Source organism: Eublepharis macularius, chromosome 5 (genome assembly GCF_028583425.1).
Source record: "Eublepharis macularius isolate TG4126 chromosome 5, MPM_Emac_v1.0, whole genome shotgun sequence".
Lineage (NCBI taxonomy): Eukaryota > Metazoa > Chordata > Lepidosauria > Squamata > Eublepharidae > Eublepharis > Eublepharis macularius.
Genome location: NC_072794.1, coordinates 131,196,290 through 131,218,219, shown reverse-complemented (window position 1 = coordinate 131,218,219; position 21,930 = coordinate 131,196,290). Strand labels below are relative to the sequence as shown.

Here is a 21,930-nt window from a genome sequence, read left to right as displayed (position 1 = left end):
GGATCCCCATGGTGAATGATTCCTACAAGTTATGGCCACTGTATGGAGTTTGTGACACAACGAAATGTTTTAAGTGGTTTCAATATGGTTGCAATGCAATACTCAGCCCTCAATAGTCAACTTCCTCAAAGTCTAGTATAAAATATTTATGTTAGGGATTGCATCTGAGGGAGGCAGTTCAGTGACTCCCTTTTGCAGTGTATAGCATGCGGCTGTAACTATATCAGTGTAAGCTGCTGTATTTTCCATCACAGCTAGACATATCTTCTCTCAAACACAACATTTCACGATTGATATACTCCATGTTCTGCAACACGGTGCCTTGGAACTGTTTATTCTCTTCACTACTCCATACCTCACGCGTTGATGTTTCAAGCTCTACTACTAAAATCTATCTAGACACTCCCATTCATGCCTTGGTGACTTCTAGACTAGATTACTGTTGCACTGCAACAGTAATCTTCTTCTGAAGAAGATTCAGAAGTGGCAGCTGGGCAGATATGAATGGGTAGAATCTCACCATTTGAGTACTGAAACACCTACACTGCATATTCTTGGTCCCAAAGCAAGGTGCTGGCTATATTTCATTTCATTTATTGGACTTCTAGCCTGCCCTCCCCGCAAGCAGGCTCACGGCAGGTTACACGACAGGGTATAAATACATTTAAAAACATGATAAAACCAGATCAATATATAGGCCTAGTCTGGATCTTGTGCACATCAAGAAGCTATTTGAGTGATATCACTTCTTTCCAGAGGAAGAATGGAATTGTATTACCTTAAGGACTTATATGAATCACAGCCAAAATGACTTTTTCGTTCCTACTGTATGTAGCAAAGGTAAAATAAATACACTTACAGCGCAATCCTATGGCCGGCCCCAACGCCGGTGCAGCTGCACATGCGGTGTGGCGGCGGCGCTGGGCCGGATCCTGTGCCAGCAAACTGTGGCCACAGCGGCGCCAGCAGCAGCGCAGAGATGCAAATTGGTAGAACCAGAAAGTGTTGTGGGCGGGTCTGATGCACGGCCGCCGCCGGGCGCAGCCAAAGGGCGCTGTTCCTGACAAGCGGCAGGAGGAGGGGCCAGGATAGGCGCAGCCAATGGGCAGCACGCGATCCCGGCCAGGCCCCAGAGCAGCAGGCAAATCACGCCCATGCCGGCAGACCACCCTGGCTCGTGCGTTGGGCGGGGCTCGCAGTCGGGAAGGAGAGGGGTGGGCATGGTCTGAGGAGCCTCTCCCTCGTTTGCCCAATGCAGAGCCAAGTCCGTGGCAGCTGCGTCCAGAGAGGTTGGCATGGGACTGCCAGGTGCCCTGCCATGAGGAATCCAGGGCAGCAGCCAGTCCCGGGAGTAGGGAACAGCCACCAAGTCACGCTGAAGGGGAGGGTTGGCCTGAGGCCGCCACCCAGAGGCAGACACAGCGGGCCTGCCCCAGTCCCCATCCCAAGGCAAAGACCACAGACACCCGTTGCACAGAAATCAGTCTTTATTATTATACCATCCCACCTCCCCCAGCAGACTTGAGGAAGGGGAGGCGTGTAGGAGAGGCAGGGTGTCGAGGGCTGGGCAGAGCCCATTTGGAAGGACAGGCAGCCAGGGGCCCGTCGACGGCCCGGGAGCTGCCTCGCCAGCCCCCTCCCCACTCGCCCCCTGTGCCGTCCAGCGCCTGTGCGAGTGCATGGTCAGAAGCAGCTGCCTCTCCACCCAGCCTTCCCGGCTGCGGCAACCAGGTCACGCGGCCAAGCCCTGCTTCACTGTCCCCGCCCCCCCAGGACCCTTCCCCCTTGTCTCCAGCAGCTGTATAACACCTTTGTCTGCGGCCCTGCCTGTCCAGCAGAACACCCCACCCCCCGGAACGTGGCAGCGGGGCTCACCGGCGAGGCCGGCGGCCAGACCCCCTTGGCCGTCCACGGGCCTGGCCTCTTGCATGCAACTGGGCCCGAGGGAGGGGCGCCTCTGGGGCAGGTGGAGCTGCTGCAGCGGGCGGGGCCGGCGGGTCCAGGATGGTGACGAGCTGCCCAAGCAGGGCTTCGGCACGGGCTTGAGAGGCGCGGAGCCCCTCTCCCACCTCCAGTACTGTGGCCATGAACTCCCGCCCGCAGTTGTTCGCCTCCTCCCATGCGGCATGCACCTCTAGCCGCTCCCTCCTCCGGCGCGTGGAACCTCCTGCCCGGAATATGGCATCCGCCTGCCTCTACCCTAGTTTCTTTGCTGATGGGGCTAGGATTTGGGAGAGCGGACCGTTTCCCCTGCCATCTCCCGCCCCCCTGCAGCAGCACCCCTGGCAACCCTATCCCTGGCTTATTATCAGGTGCCAGCTGCTCGCCCTACCAGGGACTGATCGCCCTCGATGGCTCCCCCCTCCTCGCTGACATGCCCTGCCCCAACCCTCTACCTGACGTTACTGTGAGGGGAGGGGGGGCGGGGAGGCAGAACGGGGTCTGTCAGATACATTTGTGGCGATGTGGAGGTGGAGATATGTGACGGGAGTGTTGGGGGAGGAGCAGAGGACAAAGTCAGACTCGCAGAAACAGAAGGCAGTTGTTTGACAACTCGTTTTATTGCACTGGAACAAGTGGGCTTGTTTTTAGGCTAGCAAGGGAGCCGGGGAATTCTTCACAGCCCTCCTTCCCGCTCGGCAGGGCGGGGCTGGGATGCAGGCCACGGCACGAAAGTGCTTCCTGGGCTGCAGCCAACCGTCCGTCAGAGATGTTTGGGGAGGGCGGGACGCGTGGGAGCAGCCCTGCCCTGGACGTGCCTGTGGGGGAAAAAGACACGTGTGGGCTTTGCCTCGTTCCACTGGCGAGGCAAACCCCACACTCCGCCATCCAGGAGGATGCATATAGTCGACGCCAGCAGCGACCAGCTGATGCATGACGGTCTGGCGAGGATGCGCTCAGCCTTGGCAAGCCTTTACCTTTAAGGGAGGGAATGAGCTGGTCATAACAAACACCTGGTCGCATGTGGTTTTCGGGGCGCCTGCCTCTGAGGCGGCCGGGGCGGCCATGGTTGCCCCCCACCCCTGCTAGGCCTCACCCAAAGCAACAAGTGAGCGGGTGGGTTCAGGTGAATGGGCGGTTTGCACTAATCTGCGGAACAGCCCCCCCTCCCCTACCTCCTCCTCACCTGTCAGCGCTCTGTTGGTCATCACCAGGCGGGAGCGCCAGAGTCAGGGCACCTGCAAGGAAACAGGAGAGGCTGCAGTTAATTTGCCAAGTGTCATTCCCTTCTGCCTCGGGAGGGTTAATTTGTTTGTGCTTAGTTAGAAGCAATGAGCTTGCATGAGTCCAGTTAGATGTTGAGTCATTCTTTCTGTCAGGGTAGAAAGGGAGTTAGGCAGACATTTGCACTTCTTCCCTTTTACGGGAAGTTCCTCCACTTTTTTGCAAAGTCCCCCGAGTGCATTCTGTGCCTGCCACCGTGAATGCCCTCACCCCCCTTCGGTGTTGAAAGGGGCAATGCCACGCAGCACACAGACAGAGGGGCAGAGCCTCCGGCCAAGTACACACTTACCTGGGGTTTGGGCGGCGCTGGCCGGATGTTTTGTAGGGCACGTTCGCAGATGATTGGGTGCAGAGAGGGGGGCTCGTCCATTCCAGGCGCGCATGCTGATTGGTCCCCAGGATAGTTCTCATCCTATGCTCCTTCAGGCCATGGAGGCGGGGCGGGGCGCTCAGAGAGAGGGTCGGTTTTTTGCCGTTCCATGGGCGCCTATGGGCTACGCCTTCTTTTTCCGTGGCGTAGCTTTTTTGCGCCGCTGTGGGCATTCCCGCTTCTGGAGGGGCTTAGGGAGCGGACTAACTCCGGCCCCACCCTCCCCCCACGCCGGCGCAGGGCTCTACGCCACTCCTACGCCACCGCCCAGGCGCCTGAGGCTTGCGCCAGTGCAAGCCCACCGGCGGGCCAGCGCCGCGTCCCAGCGCGGGCGGAGGGCGACTTACGCGGGCGTAAAGCCCAGATACGCGGTCGCAAGCCTTAGTTCGGTTCCTATTCACTTTCCCCGCCCTTCTTAGGATTGGGCTGCCTACGAATTCCAATGTCAAAATGGAAAAAGATAGTGCAAATAAATATTTATGAAAGGATCCTGGACTACATACAAAGACAGACCTTGATCTTTGAGTGCTCTTTATGAAACAGCTTGCTTGATTCAGCATAACAAAACACTTTTAGAGTTTACATCCTCAGAGTGTGATTCTCTCTTTGTATAAAAATTATTCCCCTGAGGCTTGACTATAATCTGGATTGTTTCATTAAAAATGGTTTGCACAAGTTTTAGTCTCCGCCCCTTTTTGTTGTGTTTCTCTGTTGGGGCCACCTTGATCGCTTACTTCATAAGATGCATTCCGTCTGATGCTTTATAGAAAGATCTAACTTTCTTTCCTGTTCCCAGGGCTCTCTCCACATGTGGATCGACATGTTTCCAAATGATGTCCCTGCCCCATCCCCTGTCAACATCAAACCACGACTGCCAATCAGGTAAGAGCTTCTGTGAACAGGAATAGGGGCCAATTTCTGAACTATTGTCAGTTTTATTTATAGAATATTTTGTTTATATAGTACACCTTGGCTTTTGGCAAGGAATTGCCAGATCCATAATTGCTTTGCAGCTGTTGCAGGAAAGCATCTGCAACACGTTTTGCTTAACTCTTACATCATGTGGGAATTGCTGTATATATAGTAGAGTAAAATTACACTGTGAATTACATTGCTTTAAAGAAGAGCAGTTTTTCTCTCTTCCACTTGATATGCTAAAAAGAAATATCTGGATGGGAATCTCATTGAGATTATTTCTCTGATTCTTTTTCTGTTGCTTATAATGAGAAATTCGCTGTTGGGTTCTTTGTTTTTATTTTATTTTGGACAGATTTGCAAACTCTTACCTAAGAAAAAGTATGATAAATCAAGTTTAAAACATAACAAAATAAAGATATTTAACTGTAGTCTGTGCCACATGGATCACTTTGGCCGTCATCACACAGGCATCTCTTCCGTTAAATTTACAGCATATAGCGTCCTACCTGTTATCGGCACAGTAACGTTTCTTTGGGTCACCTAACGGCTCTTCGCGCCACCAGCTGTCCACACCGAAGCACTCTGTTCTGTTCTCTCTAACTGCGCAGAAGCAGCTCCCCCCCTTTTTTTAAATTATTCTGGCGTTTAATTCCGCTATAACGGAATAACAGCATATAAACATTCCGTTAGAGCAAAACATTACGACCCTTTTGTTTTTTTAACTTTGAAATTATATAAATAGCCCTTTGCCCGCAGAAAACTCCCTGTCTGACGTGATCCCCATCGCTGAAGACTCTGCCATGGCGATTGAGTCATTTTTACTTCAGCAGAAAGTTTGCATTGTGTTATGTCGTTATGGCGTTATAAGGACATAATAAAATAAAAAAAAGGGGAGTCGCAGGAAGAAATGGATTCTGGGATTGAAGGGAGGGCATAGGACGTTGCGAGGCGAAATACATCGATGTGAGGCATTCACACCGAGGCACAAAATAGCGTGACTATCAAGCACAAAGCAGAAGAGAAAAAATCGCTACAGTGTTGGAATAAGGTGGGTGTTTGCTGAGAAATAGCGCCATTTTAGCGCTAAATAAAAGCCCGTGTGACGATGGCCTTTGCTATTTCCTACAATAATTATTTGTGTATGTTTCTGTTTTGATTCACATAGCAAGTAGTTCAGGCCTCCTGGCTGCTTGTGGCAGCCCATTGTTTGTTCATTTTTAAAGTTTTGTACAAAGGTTACATACAAAATGCTTTGTTTTAATCTAGCTCTTGTCTTTTTCTACTTTCTTCTAGTTATGAGCTACGTGTCATTATCTGGAATACTGATGATGTGATCCTTGATGATGTCAATCCAATAACAGGAGAAACCTCCAGTGACATCTATGTAAAAAGGTACCACTGGTAGAAAGGCAAGAATGGAAATATTTCCAAAGGAGCACATGTTGTGCTCTACAGCATAACAACTGCCCTGCTGTGTTAGACCTAGGTTTGCCAAACTTGACATGGGGCCTGGAGATCTTCCAGAATTGCAACAGATCTCCAGACTACAGAGGTCAGTATCCCTGGAGGAAATGGCAGCTTCAGAGGGTGAACTCTATAGAATTAGATCCCTGCTGATGTTTCGTCACTCCCCAAATTCCGCCCTCCCCAGACACCACCTCCAAATCTCCAGGAATTTTTCCAATCTACAGATGGCAACCCTAGACACTGCCCCGCCCCCCAGACAAGTATTCTAGTGGTTGCTGGCCAAATGCCACTGGAAAGCCCATAAGAAGAGCCATGAAGGCAATAGCCTGGCTCTGGTGTTTGTCCATAGCATTTGGTATCCATAGCTATATGATTTAATCCCTATATTCACTGTATCATCCTCACCGTGATTTTTGCTTGGACCCAAATTTTCAAAAAGTGCAATTGATTGTGGTACTACAAAGCACAGCATTAGCTAAAGCAGACATGATGCTAGTAGTTCTGTGAATGTAATCCAAACTGGTGTTTTTTCTTTTAAAATACATATTCTTGGTGTTCTGATTTGGATCAGGACCACAGCATGAGGGAAGCCAGCCAGGCTGAGGCAGTCCTGTGGAACCAGTGCATGCCTTGTTGGGGTAACCATGTAGATCCTTTTATAGTCCTTCATGTTTGCCCCAATGGAGTAAATAGCAGTTTGTAGGGCTGTGTCAGGTTGGTGAGGAGATGGGGGAGAAAGGAAGGATCAGCCCATCTTCCCCTGCATCACGAACAATCCCAGTCTGAACTGAGGCCTGATGTGTTTGTTTCTTAAAAGAAAAAGCCACTTAGGAAGTCACTCACTAACCACACTCTCGGCTTCAGGTGTAGTTTTGGCCTGCTTACCGATACAATACAGATGCAGCCTTGAACTGAAGATACAACGAAACCTGCCAGAGTCATAAGAACAGGAGAGCCATTTCATTGTTTGTCCTGCTGCTCTGTCAAGGATTGATTTAGGAGAAGTCAAAGATTTTTATAAAAACCACATAACAAATATTCTGTTGACTAAAAATGCAGTGTTTATATCAAACTGTCCTGTAAGTAAGTCTAGGGCCCCTTAACAGCAGGGATGCTCGGACACTCACTGGTTCTGCTCACATCCTGTTGGTGCTGCTGAAAGAAGGGTTGAGTATTCTCCCCTCCCCCCTACACTGTTTTCTGTCTTTGGAAATGGGCCCTGAGGGCTGCTTATAGCATGGGGGTGGGGGGAGATATCCCTCAACTCTTTTTCCTACAGTGGCTAAACCAATCCAGGGGCATTTTTCATTGAGGAAATAGATGGCAACAAAGAGTTAAATACTTTCTCCAGCCCTAATTCAGATCACCCCCACCCCAAAGGCTGTTTTTTAGATCCAAATTAGATGTCTGGAGTGTTGGCAGACAGTCTCCACAACAAAAGTCATGCAAACTGATTAAAGAAAGCTTTATTTAGGAACTAACATACTTGTCAGTAAAGAGGAGAGCTAGAGGTAGACTCCTAGCTGGGTGAGAGAGAGTTTTCGAGACGGAGGAGGATATTTCCCTGAGAATACCGATCTGGAGACAAGACAAGGAAATGATGCTAGGGTTGCCAAGCCCAGGTGGGAAAATTTCTGGAGATTTTGGGGGTGGGGAGCCTGGAGAGGGTGTGGTTTGGGGGAGGGGCCTCAGTGTGGTATAATGCCATAGAGTTCACCCTACAGAGCAGCCATTTTCTCCAAGGGAACTGGTCTCTGGTAACCCTGGATATCATTTGTAATGCCAGGAGATCTCCAGCTACCACCTGGAGGCTGGCAACCCTATGCTTATTAGAAGGAAAGGTGTTGTCCTCATGTTCTTATCTAACTAGCCCTTGCTTCCCCCTGCAGAGACTTTTTCTCTTCTTTTGTGCACCAGACATTGGTTTCACCAACATGGAGTTCTATGTCACAGAACTCTGATATCATACATAGTTTGACACACAGTCTTGATGATCTTTACTCATATGTTCAAAATATTTATTTAATTAATTAATTAAATAACTGATTCAGCATATGGGTTGCTGTTCAAAGTTGCTGCCTCTTGCACTGATTTTTATGGTTTTAATGTTACTAATATATTTAATAGATTTTAATGGATTTTTGATTGTTGTTGCCTCCTCTGAGCCCGCTTGTGGGGAGAGCGGGTTATAAATTTAATGAAATAAATAATAAATAAAATATTGATAGATGATTCTTGTTTAGTTGGATCAAAGGGCTGGAGAAAGACAAGCAAGAAACAGATGTTCACTTTAACTCTCTGACTGGGGAAGGCAACTTCAATTGGAGGTTTGTGTTCCGCTTTGATTACCTGCCGACAGAGAAAGAGATCACTTACAAGAAGAAAGACTCCATCTTCTCTCTGGAGGAATCCGAATTCCGGGAGCCAGCAGTCCTAGTACTTCAGGTCTGGGACTATGACAGGATTTCAGCAAATGACTTTTTAGGTATTTTTAATGCTCAATCTGTTTCTATCATTGTGTTTTATGGCCTATGTCATTTGTGGTTTGTGTTGTGAGCTGTGTTGGAGATAGTTGCCAACTTCAAGTTAGGAAATTCCTGGAGATTTGGGGATGGTGTCCAGGAAGGGCAGGGTTTGGGGAGAGGACCTACGCAGTGTATAACACCATAGTGTCTACCCTCCAGAACAGCCATTTCCCCCAGGGGAACTGATCTTTGTTATTTGGAAATCAGTTGTAATTCTGGGATATCTTCAGCCCCGCCCCCCCTCGAGGCTGGTAATCCTACTTGGGAACTATGGTGGGTAAAAAGACAGGCTAAAACTATATAACAAAATAAACAAAGAAAGAAACAGAAAAGCCACCCTGAGAAGCGGACCCTATGGTTTTTCTAATATTCCCCTCTCTGCTTCTTTCTCCTCACACTTGATTTCTACCTGTTTCAAGTAGAGATGGGCACGAACAGCAATACGAACAAAAAAAAGCTACAAACAGCCGAATCTGCTGTTCATGAACAAGCTGTTCGTGAGGCCCCATTCTAAACGAACAGGTGGTTGTTGCAAGCCTCGTCTGTTCCTGTTCATCAAGCCAGGCAGTCTGGCACCTGCAATCAATTCCTTTGGCAACTTAGGCAGGGATTGTCTGAACTCTGTCTGAACTCCTGCTGTTGCCCTGGAAACCCCAATCTAAGTTGAACAGGGCCATGTTCGTGGTTGTTCACGAGTCCCTGTTCGTGGATGGCAGTGAACAACGAACATCTTGTTCAGGTTTTTTTGTTCGTGCCCATCTCTAGTTTCAAGCTTCAAGCATTACAATTCCATTTCACAAGTCAGCTAATCTATATCGATGAATCTGTGACTGCTCTGACTGGAGGTGCTTCTTCAGGGTTGTGGCTTCTGGTGGGGCCTACTGCTGCTGACTCCCACATCTCCTCTGATGCCTGTCCCTACACCCTTTCACTGCCTGCTTGTGAGTGCTTTGTCACCCTTGCTCCCAGCTACATATGCTGCCTAGCACTGCTGGAGAAGGGCATGTGGGTGATTCGCAAAGCATCATCATTCCTGGTGGTCATGGCAGTGGTACTCCCAGCTGCGCCTACCTCTCAGCACCATTGGGGAGAGGGAGTGGAGGCAGCATGGGCAACTGTGACTGCAGGTTGTAGGAGAGCTTGTGAGTGGGTAAAGGAAGGATGCACAGGCTGGTGGATACATGTGGGTGGGAAGGCAAGAAGGGGAGCCTAGTGTTGGGCCTAGGGAGGGCCTCTGAGCACTCTCTGTCCAGGCCCTGCAAAACCTGGAAGCAGCCCTACATCAGGCCAGGCCAGGAAGTCTACATCAGAGGAAGATATGCAGGTAGGTTTTGCTGAGGATCTAACTGTCCAGAATAGCTACCGAGCCCTGCTCAGATTCATTGGAATGCTAGCTTTCCTGCTTTCTTGGGCTCCCTTCTTCCAGTAGCTGGTGGAGCAATAAAAAGATGTAGAAGGGACTGAACTGAAATCTGGACTGGGCAACCACTAGATGGTGCAGTTTTTCTTGTTTGCTGCTAGTTTCCCTTATTTGCTTTGAGAAGCAGTAAAAGGAACATAAGAAGAACCCTGCTGGATCAGACCAGTGGTCTATCTTGTCCAGCATATTGTCTCACATGATGGCTGGCCAGTTCCTCTGGAGGGCTGACAACAGGGCATAGAGGCTGAGGTCTTCTCCTGAAGTTGCCTCCTGGTATTCAGAGGTTCACTGCCTGGGAGGTTCTCTTTAATTACCATGGCTAGCAGTCACTAATAGACCTGGGCCGTTTCCACATGGCTTACCTTGTTCTGGAAAACAGCAAAATCTCTCATGAAGTCATGCGAGAAGATGCGATAGCAGCGTCTTCTCGCGAGATTTCACGCAAGATTTCACTGTTTTCCAGAACAAGGTAAGCCGTGTGGAAACGGCTCTGTCCTTCGTGACTCTGTTAATCCCGTTTAAAAGCTGTCTACGGCTGTGGCCATCACTACATCCTTTGGCTGTGAATTCCACATTTTAATCACTCTTTGTCTAAAGAAGTATTTCCTTTTGTCCTGAATTTACTACCCCTCAGCTTCATTGGATGCCCTCGAGTTCTAGTATTTTGAGAAAGAATGAAAAAGTTCCCTCTAAATACTTTCTCTACCCAGTACATAGTTTTATAAACCTCTATAATGTTACCCCTTAGTTATCTCTTTTTAAACTGAAAAGTCTCAGACTTGTTCCTCATAGGAAATGTTCTCCAAACCCATAATCATCTTGGTTGCCCTCTTCTGTACTTTTTCCAGCTCTGCAATGTCCTTTTTGAGATACAGTAACCAGAATTGCACACAGTATGCCAAATGAGGCCGCACCATAGATCTATACAGGGGCATTATAATATTGGCCATTTTATTTTCAGTCCCTTTCTTAATAATTCTCAGCACAAAGTTTTCACTGCTGTGGCACAGTAGGTTGACACTTAGGAGGTTGCTGTTAGAAAGTTCCAGGGCTTGCCTTGAAGTTGTTTTTTTACTCCTGTCTTCTTGTGTCCTCACTCTTGCCCAATATGGTACTTTCTCCTGCCTCTTAGCTCCTCACCTGGTCTACCTGGCCATATCTTAAGTTCTTGCCATTGACTAATTTTTGTATTTTGGTGTGTACAGAACATTTCCAACTGTTCAGATTGCTAAGAACTGCAAGACTTTATTACCTTCAGGGCATAGTTTTGCTTTTTTGATAAATTATCTCATTCATTCTGCCCTGGAAGCACTCTTCTGCAGGCATCTGATCTCTGCTTAAGGACTCTTGTGGGGTTGGCAAAGGTGCTGCCAAGAGGAAGTGGACAGCACGGTTATAATTCTGGGGCCCTGGCCACTCTAGAGGTCCATGAAACTGGGCAAGTCATGCATTTTGTTTTTGTATAATGATTTGAGAAAATTTAGGTGGTGTGAGGTGCAGAAGAAATCTTTGATATCCTCGGTGTGTGTGGGATGGTGGGTTCTGTCTTGCAGGGTCTGGGGTTTCGTTTAGGTGACATGATAGTCCATTCTAACTTTGTGATTTCTATAGTTATGCTTCTGGCTAGATTCTGTAAACTGCCTCATATTCTACAAGCTGTAGACAACATCTCTGCATGGATGAAAATGCCAGTTCCATCCATTTGGGCAATAGCTTTGTGCAAATAATCAGTATCTAAGGCTCTCCTTTTTGTTGTTGTTGTGTTTCAAGGGGCCATTGAATTAAAGCTGAATGATATGGTAAGAGCGGCCAAGAGTTCAGAGCAGTGCACGATCAAGATGGCCAAGGAAAAGGCCATGCCCCGATTCTCCATCTTCCGAAACAAGCGAATGAGAGGCTGGTGGCCCTTCATCAAACTGAAAGGACAGGAAGATATTGAAAGGGAAGAGAGAGAAGCTAAGCAGAAGAAAAAGAAGAAGAAGAAGAAGAAGTGGAGGAGATCAGTAAATCCAGAAGATGTTGAGTTTTCAGATCCTAGTGGAAATGTCTTCATCCTAACAGTAAGAAGAAAGGGACCTGCGAGAAATAGATATGAGGATGTATTCATACATGTATATGCATGTGCTCAAGTACACACACTCTTGTACACATAGAGGGGTCTTATTCTGTGGCTTCCCATTATCTCAGGACCAAACAACAAGTGATAGATTTCTGTTATCAGAATGTCTCAGTTATTTTTTTAAGCACACCCAAGAGACAGCTTTAATAATATAGGAAGAGTTGCTGGGGTAGAATCTGAATGTTCTCTTCCTTCCCATGCCTCTTTCAAGATTTAAATAGATCATCTGAAGCTGCAGTTAGTTCCATGGGAAGAAAGAGACAAGTACTCACCCTAGCTATATGGATTACTAATCAGCTTTTTCAAGAAAAAGCAAAAGATTCTAACACCAGAACTCTCAAATCACATGCAGTTTGGCCGTTGGGGTTACCTAAAAGAATCAGCACTCTGTTGGTTCAAATCCCATTCCTGCCATGAGCTCAGTAGGGGACCTTGGGTAAGCCACTCTGCTCCAGCTCCCTAGCTGTATTGTTCAGTGCTCTGAGTTGGATACTAATCTGTCTAGAAAAGCAGTATATAAGTAGGTGGTATTACTGCTACTGCAACTACAACTACTACTAGTCTGGTAAACTGCCATCAAGAGCTCATTTAGCCATGTAACACAATATTAATACACCAAGAGAGTTCCTTGGAAGAGCCATAGTGTAGTGTAGAGGTACATTGGTAGTCTCATGCTAGATAGTGCGCATCAGGCACGCATCTGACCTATGGGATCTGCACTGTTCTCCTGACATTGTTGCCATTGCTATGGGAGCAACTAATGGGAGAAATAAACCAACATCCTTAGCCCATTTCACTACTAGTCTGAGAAATAATTCAAGGCATTTATACTTCATGATCATAGAAGTAAAAAGGTTTATTTAGCAGTAAGCCTTGATGTAGTCAGTTTGGTAACTGAATGCATACAGGAAAGCATCAGCGGTTGTATTTTATACCTTTCAATCAACATAGAAAAAATTGTATACAGTTTATAAGTTCTCATACAGTTTTTTAAACAAACAGCCACTTCTTACAAGCAATCAAGTCGAGGTACGTGATCTTCTGAACAGTATAGATTGACAGGTCATAGCCAGCAATTAAAGGAACACAGTAAGAATAACATTCTTGGATGACACCATTAATTTCAAATCATAACTGGGAGAGAATACCCAAGGCCAGAGCTCAATATTTCTGGATATAAACAATTTTTAAGCTTCAGTGTATAGTGGAAGCAAACTTGCTGTGCCCTTTTTTATGGCCTCTATGTTATGATGTTATAAAAACAATTGCAGGAACAGAAATGCAAAACATAGGGTCTAGAAGGATTTTCTCACAAGCTTTGAGCAGTCCAGATCAATGAGTTTTAATTGGAAATAAGGGGGCTACCCTAAAATTCCCTAACTGCAACTTTATTTTGGTGTGCCATATTATTAAATAAGAACATATCATAACAGCCTTATAACAGTTACTCGGTTTAAATATAGACGTTGCATAGCATCTTCTACTTTCCTTGACAATGTTGCCTTTGTTGAGTGGTCTAAGATGTCCAGATGAAAGTTGAACTGAAATGACTAACAATTTTAGAACTTGTTTCACCAAAGCAGCATGCATGCGCATGAGAAGAAGAGACCAGGGAAAATGTAACTTTGCCCTGACATAAAATATAGGAGTCACCAGGGCTCATTTTGAGGGGGAATGTGCAGGAACGCAGTTCCGGCAGTTCCCCAAAGAGGTCACATGACGTGTCCCCACCCACCTGACTCTCAGCCGTTTTGGGCCCATTTTGGCCTGGATTGGGTCCAAAACAGCCAGGATAGGTGATGTCAGGGGGTGTGGCATATGCAAAGCAGTCATTCCAATGACACACTTCTGGCGATGTCAAGGGGCATGGCATATGCTAATGAGTTATGCTAATGAGTTCCTCCAGCTCTTTTTCTATGAAATGACCCCCGGGAGTCACAATGAATAGTTAGGAAGTCACAGGCTAGCTTCTCAGGAGACCATACTATACATCACAATATGAGACCATTGGTCTGAGAAGATGGGTGTTCGTCTGAATGGTGAGCTGACTCCTGTAACTGCTCTGAAGGTAGATTCCACATGCCAGTGAGTTGCTCAGCCAAACAAACAATGTGAGTCAAGGAGTAGAAAATTTCCTTTTTCTTGATAGGGAATTTAACTCTTTTATATATATCTAGTTTGCAGTGTAGTGAGCTAAAGTCCCCAAATTAAGGTTTGGGGAACATTATCCTATTCTCCATTCATTTGCACAAGTTAAACAAGTAAGATTGGGTCCAATAAGACTTTAAAGACCAACTAGATTTCCAAAGTATGAACTTTCAGGAGTCAAAGAGCCCTTCTTGCACTATGTCAAATTATAATCTGTTTCTCTCCAGGGGAAAGTGGAAGCTGAATTCCAGCTATTGACTGTGGAGGAGGCTGAGAAGAGCCCTGTTGGTCTGGGGCGCAAAGAGCCTGAACCCCTGGACAAACCCAAGTAAGTATCTGTAGATTTATGTAAATGGTTTTGGAAATGGCCAGGCTGTAGTTGCATGTTCTTGCTTTCCTGGAGACTGGTTGGTCCAGGCTCCCTCAGTTCATGATGCTTGGATGCATGAAGATTGATCCAGAGAACTGGGACAGTCTTATGGGAGTGGACCAGAGACAGAGATGTTCTGAGAGTTTCCTATGTGCTGTTCTCTACTTAGGCTGCCTTACACTGATCTTGAAGTTTGACATTTGGTTGTTTTCTGCTCATGGGCAGCTAACAACCTGCTTTTAACTGCCACATGGCTTTGATGTTCTGTCTGAACCTGCATTGAGATTTTTTCCCTTCTTTCCTCTCCAGCCGTCCAAAAACATCCTTCAATTGGTTTGTGAACCCCATGAAAACATTCATCTTCTTCATTTGGAAGCGGTACAAGAAGTACATAATTGCATTGCTAATTATTGCTATTCTGACCATATTTTTGGTTCTAATTCTCTACACAATGCCTGGATACATCAGTGAGAAGATCATAAATGGCTAAGCGAGTTCTCTGTTTTCAAGACAAGACTTGACTGTGGAAGATAAGAATGATGTGTATACCAAAGAAATTGAGAAACATTTTGTAGCTGGCCAGTAGTGCCTGGAGCACTTAGAAAATGTAACTATCTGAAGAAAGAAAAAACTGCCCACATCTGAACAATCAAACTGCCCATTCGCATCTGTGATGTGATGACAATTGTCTTGCAAGGACCTTTAGCATTATTGTTAGATAAATGACTTGCCTCATGAAATAAATGGCTAGTCCTGAAGATCATATACCTCTTGAATGGAACTGGCTGTGCAGGTTCCTGTGGCTAAAATAACCAGCTATCTCTTGGATATAGAAACATTGCTGTATGGGAAAGGGCTGGCTCTCCCATTTGAAATGACTGCTAGGCTGGATCTGAGCCACATTTTTCATCAGCAGAACTTTCTTGGCCCCTTTTCACTGCATCCTACTGATCTCCATGAAATGCAGCTCCCTGGGAATAGAGGATCCTGAGGAACATCAATGTGTGTTTGGCGGGGCGGGGGGGGAGGGGGTGGAGGGAGTCTGCAGCAGGAGAGGGGAATCAGTGGTAATTGTCAATTTATTCTGGATCCAACCCATTGTCTGCACTTAAAGAATGCATCTCATTCAATAAATAACGAGTCTGGTATTAAAAATATTTACAAAATTGGACTCAGTATGGCCAAAGATCAACATATGCATGGCTAACATATGCAGAAAGATGGTAATAAGATAGCAATTTGATGAAGTTTTTTTTAATAAGCAGACATAATTTTCAAACCATTTGGTTTCTATTTTGTTATGTTTATATGATACACTTGGCAAGAAAACAATCTGGCAGATGTACCAGTTTTAGTCATGTTGAAAGCATTCTAGAAGGTGAGTAAAAATGGCAAAGAATTGCCAGCTCCATAATTGTTTTTATGTATCTTCTTATGCTTTGTGCTGAACAAAAGCAGAGGCAGGATATTGGATCTGACTCACCCAGCTTGTGGATCTGACCCACCAAGTCAAGCACAGTTCACTGTCCATGTATGATATACTACTGTGAGGTCAATAAACCTCCTGTTTCCCCTGCCTATTTGGATCTGTAAAACTTCTTCAGGCAGTTGGTGTGGTGATCTGTGTTCAGCTTGATTGGTCACAACAAGTATAGGAGTTTGATTAAGGTCAATCCCGTAAGACCTTTGGTATGTAATCAAGTAATGTGATTCCAACCTACATTTTCTCTGTAGTGCAATATAGTGTGATAAGCAGTCTACAAGTTATTCAGATGCAGAGAGGGAATTGCTAAGGAGGGAGAACAGCAATGCTGCTGTTGGCAGAGCCAGGCAACTAAATTGGTAGAAGATCAATTTCATGTTTGACCACCATTTTTTTAATGTTCAGAAATTGGCTAGGGAGGAGGGGGACCTTTCTTTGTCCAGTAGGAGCCGGTGACATTTTTTACAATGGCAATATATAAAGCAATGAGTTAGCACTATATGAGGAAGGAATCATTTGTTTTACAACACTGTGCACAAGTGATACTGGCATGATTTGATCCCCACCCCCCATTCCTGTAGATGCCAATCTATCCCTGAAATAAGACAAGTAGGGTTGCCAACTCTGGCTTGGGAAATTCCTGGAGATTTGGGGTGGTGTCTGGGGAGGGAGCTCAGTGGGGATGCGCTGCCATAGCGTCCTCCCTCTGAAGCTGCCATTTTCTCCAGGGAAATTAATCTATACAGTCTGGAGATCAGTTGTAATTCTGAGAGAACTCCAGGCCCCTAATGCCAAGAAGTAGAATCAAAGTTTATATCCTCAAAATTTTGGTCTCTTAAAGTGCCACTGGACTCAAATCCTACATGTTGAAAATTGTACCAGTTTGGAAGAGGGCCAGTTTCCCCTTAAGCAGGTAATTGTGCTTAAAAATATGTATAACTAGAAACCCCACAGTATGGAAACATTGCTTGTGGCCTTTGTTTCCTCTGTAGCACTCCCACACCCTCTGGTCCAAATAATGAGGCTTTTAACTTGCAAGTTCATTGAGTGCATTTCATTAGGTTTCCACAGTGGGAAATAATAACATTTAAAGAACAAGATGTTGTGAGATATTTATTTATTTAAAATATTTCTATGCTGCCTTTCCTCCCTAATAGGGTCCCCAAGAAAGCAAACTTCAAAGAGAGCCAGTTTGGTGTAGTGCTTAAGAGCGTGGGACTCTAATCTGGAGAGCTGGGTTTGATTCCCTACTTTTCCACTTGAAGGTAGCTGGGTGACCTTGGGCTGGTCACAGTTCTCGGGAGCTCTCTCAGCCCCACCCACCTCACAGGGTGTTTGTTGTGGGGATACTTTGCAAACCGCTCTGAGTGGGCATTAAGTTGTCCTGAAGGGCGGTATATAAATCGAATGTTATTATTATTATATTAAAACATTTCAACATTAAAAACATTTAAAATAAATTATATATAAAATAATTCAGTAAAAGCACATAAATACACACAACACCAAAACCAGAGAGGAAGGCCAATAGCAATTATTGGGCATATGTCAAATGAAACAAAGTAGTCTTCACCCGCTGACAGAATACAATGACAGAGGGAGACAGATGAAACTTCCTGGGGAGGGAATTCTAAAATACTGGTGCCACAACTCAGGTTGCCACCCATTCCAAGCAAGGGTCATCCCAAGCAAGGCTTCTGAAGATGAAGATAGAAGGTTACACCTTTGATCAAAAATGAGACACATTTGGGAAAGCCTTTTCAAACACTAAAGACTCTGAGGTGGCTCTTAAGTTTTCCGCCATAAATGTGCTCTGTGTTCTTCTGGCAGATGCAAAGATGTCAGTGTGGTTTCCTGGGAGTGATGTGGTAGTTGAAATTAGGAAACATGTTTATGTATTTGGAAATAGGTTCCTTTCTGCTGTTGCCTCACTGCATCCTTCCAACTTGTGATATGGCACAAATGCAGGGCACATACATGACTTACACAGCTTGCATTCCTATGGGGTTGGTGACTGAGATTTGGCAGAAATCTTGATCACTTACCAGTGCAGTGCTCTTCCAGCTACCAACAGAAAACCTGCAAATTTATAACTGAATATTCACATAAATGTCTTGCTGTCGAAGTACACTTCCTAAATTCAGACCCATGTTTTATTCACTGCTGTGGTGTCGGGGTTAATATATTTTATTTTATAATTGGGTATAAAATGCAAATTTGCAAAGCTTTAAAACTAGCAGTTATCTAACAGAGTTGAAGGAATGCTAAACAGAGCATAAGCAATTATAAGACAGACATATTAAACAGCATATAAACTATTCAGTAGGATCAAACTTAGAGCAACAGACAGTACATAGAAGTAAAGTCTGTAGTCTCTATTCCTTTACTAGTGCATCTCCTTGGGGCTACCTCCCTTCAGTACAGCACTTCTACCTGAGTAGAAAACCCTCTTGAATAATTCAGTTTTGCATAATTTGCAGAAAGCCAGGAGCTTTCCTGATCTCTTCAGGTAGGCCTAGAGTTGCCAGGTCCCCTTACCCTCCTAGCGGGAGAGTGGGGCCCGGTACTCACCCTCACAGTGTCTGGAGAGTGCTCCTTACACATGCCCCCATGGCTGCATGATGATGACACTTCCGGGAAGTGATGTCATTGTGTAAGCACAGGAGTGCATATGCTTCACAGCAGGTGGGTTTAGGCAGGAGTGCTGTCATCACACCGCCTCGGGAGTGCACCTGGGAGATCCGTTCTCGCACCCCCCCCCACTGGCCAGGTGAGTGGTGGTGGGAGGAGGAGGGTGGGAGTGGGGAATCCCTCACCCTCACCAGGGACCTGAGATCCCTAGGTAGGCCGTTCCATAGGGTGGAGACTGCCTTAGAGAATGCATGTGTATAGGCAGCTGTTGATTTTGCCCATGTGCAAGGTGGTACCTGCAGAAGGCCCTGTTCAGGGGAGCGAAGCTGCTGTGGAGGAACACAGAGAAAGAGGTGATCCTATAAATATGCTGGACCAAGACCATGAAGAGCTTTGTATGATAGCCAATACCTTAAACTGAGCCCGGTAGCTAATAGGCAGACAGTGGATATAAATAATAACCTAGAGCTGTTATCTGACCAATTAGTATTATTACAGTGAAGACTGACCAGTGCATTGAGCTAGTCAGTCCAATTACTTTTGTAAAGTTTTTGACTTTTGTATACCTTGCTCCCATCTATTGATTCTTGGTCACATTTCCCAATACTTAAAATAGAAATCTGGTTCCTTTTAGAAGGGAAAATTGAACCAGCTCATGTATTTAAAATGTGGTAAAAGTATTCATGTAATGACTTTTATTGTTTTGTTTTGAGTGGGGAAGCATTTTGAGCCATGTGAAAAATTCAAGTTACCATATCATTTAGTAGTTTTCAAGCAATTTCTTTAATAGTAAATTGGACCACAATATTTTACATAAAATGTTTTTCTGGGAGAAATAACATATGGTAAAGTTACTGCAAGAGAATTTCACTATGAGGGGAAAAATCTATGAACTGAGTCTCAAAAGATTTTTAGTTAACAGTTTCTAATGAATTTTTACAGCTACAGTCTGGAGAGATGTGTGAGATTATAATAATGCAGCATTTAGATCTTTGATATATGTGAAAACCCTACAAAATTGTCAATAAAGTATAGGCTGCTGGTACATCTTAGTTTTGATTGGCATAAAATTGTTTGAAGTTCACTTGTGACAGTGTCCTAGCCCCGAGGTAATTCCCAATGCCTCACAGCCCCAGTCTGACAGTAATCCTCGAATCCAGCTTCCCACTATATATTAGTGCTGCTTAATGGGAGAAATGTCATCATACTTAGTAGGCTGTTCTTGGAGTTCCTCGTCATGTGTTATATCAGAGTAATTCTATTCTGTTCCTGGATACATGAGAGTACCTTCAAGAAAAGGAACTTTCCCCCTAGTATGGCGGCAGGGAAGGGGCCACTACAAATCCCTGCCTTGTTCTCTTGAAATTCCTCCAAGGCACACACTACAGTATAGATGTGGCCATGTCTCTGTGGACTGTGTTAGCAGAGGGAAGGATTTCCAAGGGACACAGGAAGATACAAAGTCAAGAGGGTTTCTCAGGGGAAGTGAAAAACAACATGGAGGGAAAAAGAGCAGTATCATTTCTATTTCTACATAGATCTCAACCTAGAATCATTTCTATTTCTGAATAGGTCTGGCAACATAGAAGACAGTAAGATATGAATTTATGTATATGCATCTTACAGGGGTATGAGATAAGGGAGGGTTTATACACAGTTCTCTGTGCACAGTGCTCTGTGTATACAAAAGAATACACAGTGGACATTTGGGCACAGTCCACAAGCCAATTACAAAATTGGCAAGTGCCCCAGGCCTCCAGTTCTTTGCTGACTAGAAAGTAGAAGATTTGCTCTGGAGTATACACTGGGGCCAGTTTGTGGGTATGTGTTTCCTGGACAGGAAATAGGAGGGCAGCACTTTTTATGGCGGGACAGCTCTAGGCAAGCCGTAGATCTGCCTTTTGAGATGTTTGTGGCCACCTCAGCAATGCTTAACAGCTTCCTCTCAATCCTGAGTTCCCCTTTTCTGTGGCCTGACATTCCGACCTAGCAGCTTTGCTGGATAACGCTGGGCTCTCCTTTGTAACCAGCCTTTACACAGCAGAATGCCTGAACTAATCTCTGTCCAAGAGTTCATCTCTCAGACCCAAGAGGATCTGAGCTCTCCGACAACCTCGTCCTTCACCAGTCACATGGGCAGATGCCGGAGCACTGTTTGTAGCCAAGAGGAGGTAAGAAATGGGGAACAAGGAAGGAAGGGAGGGTGCAGTTGGTCTAAGTCGAGGAGGAAGATTTGAATCCCCGTAGCAAGAATCTCCTACCGAGTAATTCTTATCTGATGTATGAAAATGGAAACGCAAAAAGAACTAGCTTTCTCTCAGTTTCAAATATGCTTTTATTTACTTCTGGATTTAGATCTCACTTTTCCTTTCAGAAGAGAAAGCTCAATACAGCTCTTGTGATATCTACACATTACCAATATATAAAACAACAAATTGCCTTCAAAAATTCTCAAAGAACCAAATAGTACAACACTTAGCACAAACACACATCACTTAATGAAAACTGGAAGCCTGATCAGACAGGAAGTGTTAGTTTGCCTTCTAAAGGAATGACGTGTTAAGGTGATTGATATGGAAGTCTGCCTCGGTGGAGCAAACAGCAGCTCAATGGGGGGGGGGGGGTAGTTTCAGGTCAGAAAAAAATGAGGTGTGGGGGCTTAAAAATCTATCCACAGCACTTCAATGAATTGGGTCTTAAGTGTCTGGTTTTTTTAAACATCCGCTTAGAATCTCTTATGCATGGAATTCCAGTCCCAACATCTGTGCTGACTCTAAGAAAGGGTCTGATTTGGGAGGGAGATTCCTCTGAGGATCACTCTAAATGTTACTTCCTTCACATGTTCTCCATGGAGCCAACTCAGGCTTGTACCGGCACACAGCAGCTTTGGGGAATGGCTTGCATAAAAAAAGGAGAGCCCAAATGGTCTTAGAAAGCTGCCATGCAGGAAGGAGAGCTCCTCACTTTCTCCCAAGCTTTCTCCCCACCCTGTGCAAAAACAGTGAGGGAGGCAGTTTTCCCATTTCTGCTGCCTCATATGCACAAAATACCCCCCTGTGGAGCAGACAAAATGGGAAACTCTCCCCGACTCTTTATGCATAGGGAGAGGGGGGGCAGCTTGGGAGAAAAGCTAGAGCTCTCCCTCCCCTGGTGGCAGCTTTCTGAGTCCATTTGGGCTCTCCTTTTTTATGCAAGCCATCCCCCAAAGTTGCTGTGAGTCTCTCTACACGTTTCTAAGTACCTAGGGATGCTCA

General features: G+C 45.5%; 2 protein-coding genes across 2 annotated transcripts in view; both read left to right on the top strand.

The window, feature by feature from the left end:
• The window catches only part of LOC129330521 (fer-1-like protein 4), a 97,885-nt gene extending 82,336 nt beyond the window's left edge, over nt 1–15,549 (top strand). Inside the window, exons 40-45 of the mRNA XM_054980580.1 lie at nt 4,392–4,477; nt 5,807–5,905; nt 8,224–8,465; nt 11,696–11,985; nt 14,420–14,520; nt 14,872–15,549. Coding sequence (XP_054836555.1) covers nt 4,392–4,477; nt 5,807–5,905; nt 8,224–8,465; nt 11,696–11,985; nt 14,420–14,520; nt 14,872–15,052 — 999 coding nt within the window. The 3' untranslated portion in view covers nt 15,053–15,549. The remainder of the gene's footprint in view (nt 1–4,391; nt 4,478–5,806; nt 5,906–8,223; nt 8,466–11,695; nt 11,986–14,419; nt 14,521–14,871) is intronic.
• Nucleotides 15,550–20,721: 5,172 nt separating this feature from the next.
• The window catches only part of LOC129330610 (arf-GAP with SH3 domain, ANK repeat and PH domain-containing protein 2-like), a 58,951-nt gene continuing 57,742 nt past the window's right edge, over nt 20,722–21,930 (top strand). Inside the window, exon 1 of the mRNA XM_054980714.1 lies at nt 20,722–20,847. Coding sequence (XP_054836689.1) covers nt 20,722–20,847 — 126 coding nt within the window. The remainder of the gene's footprint in view (nt 20,848–21,930) is intronic.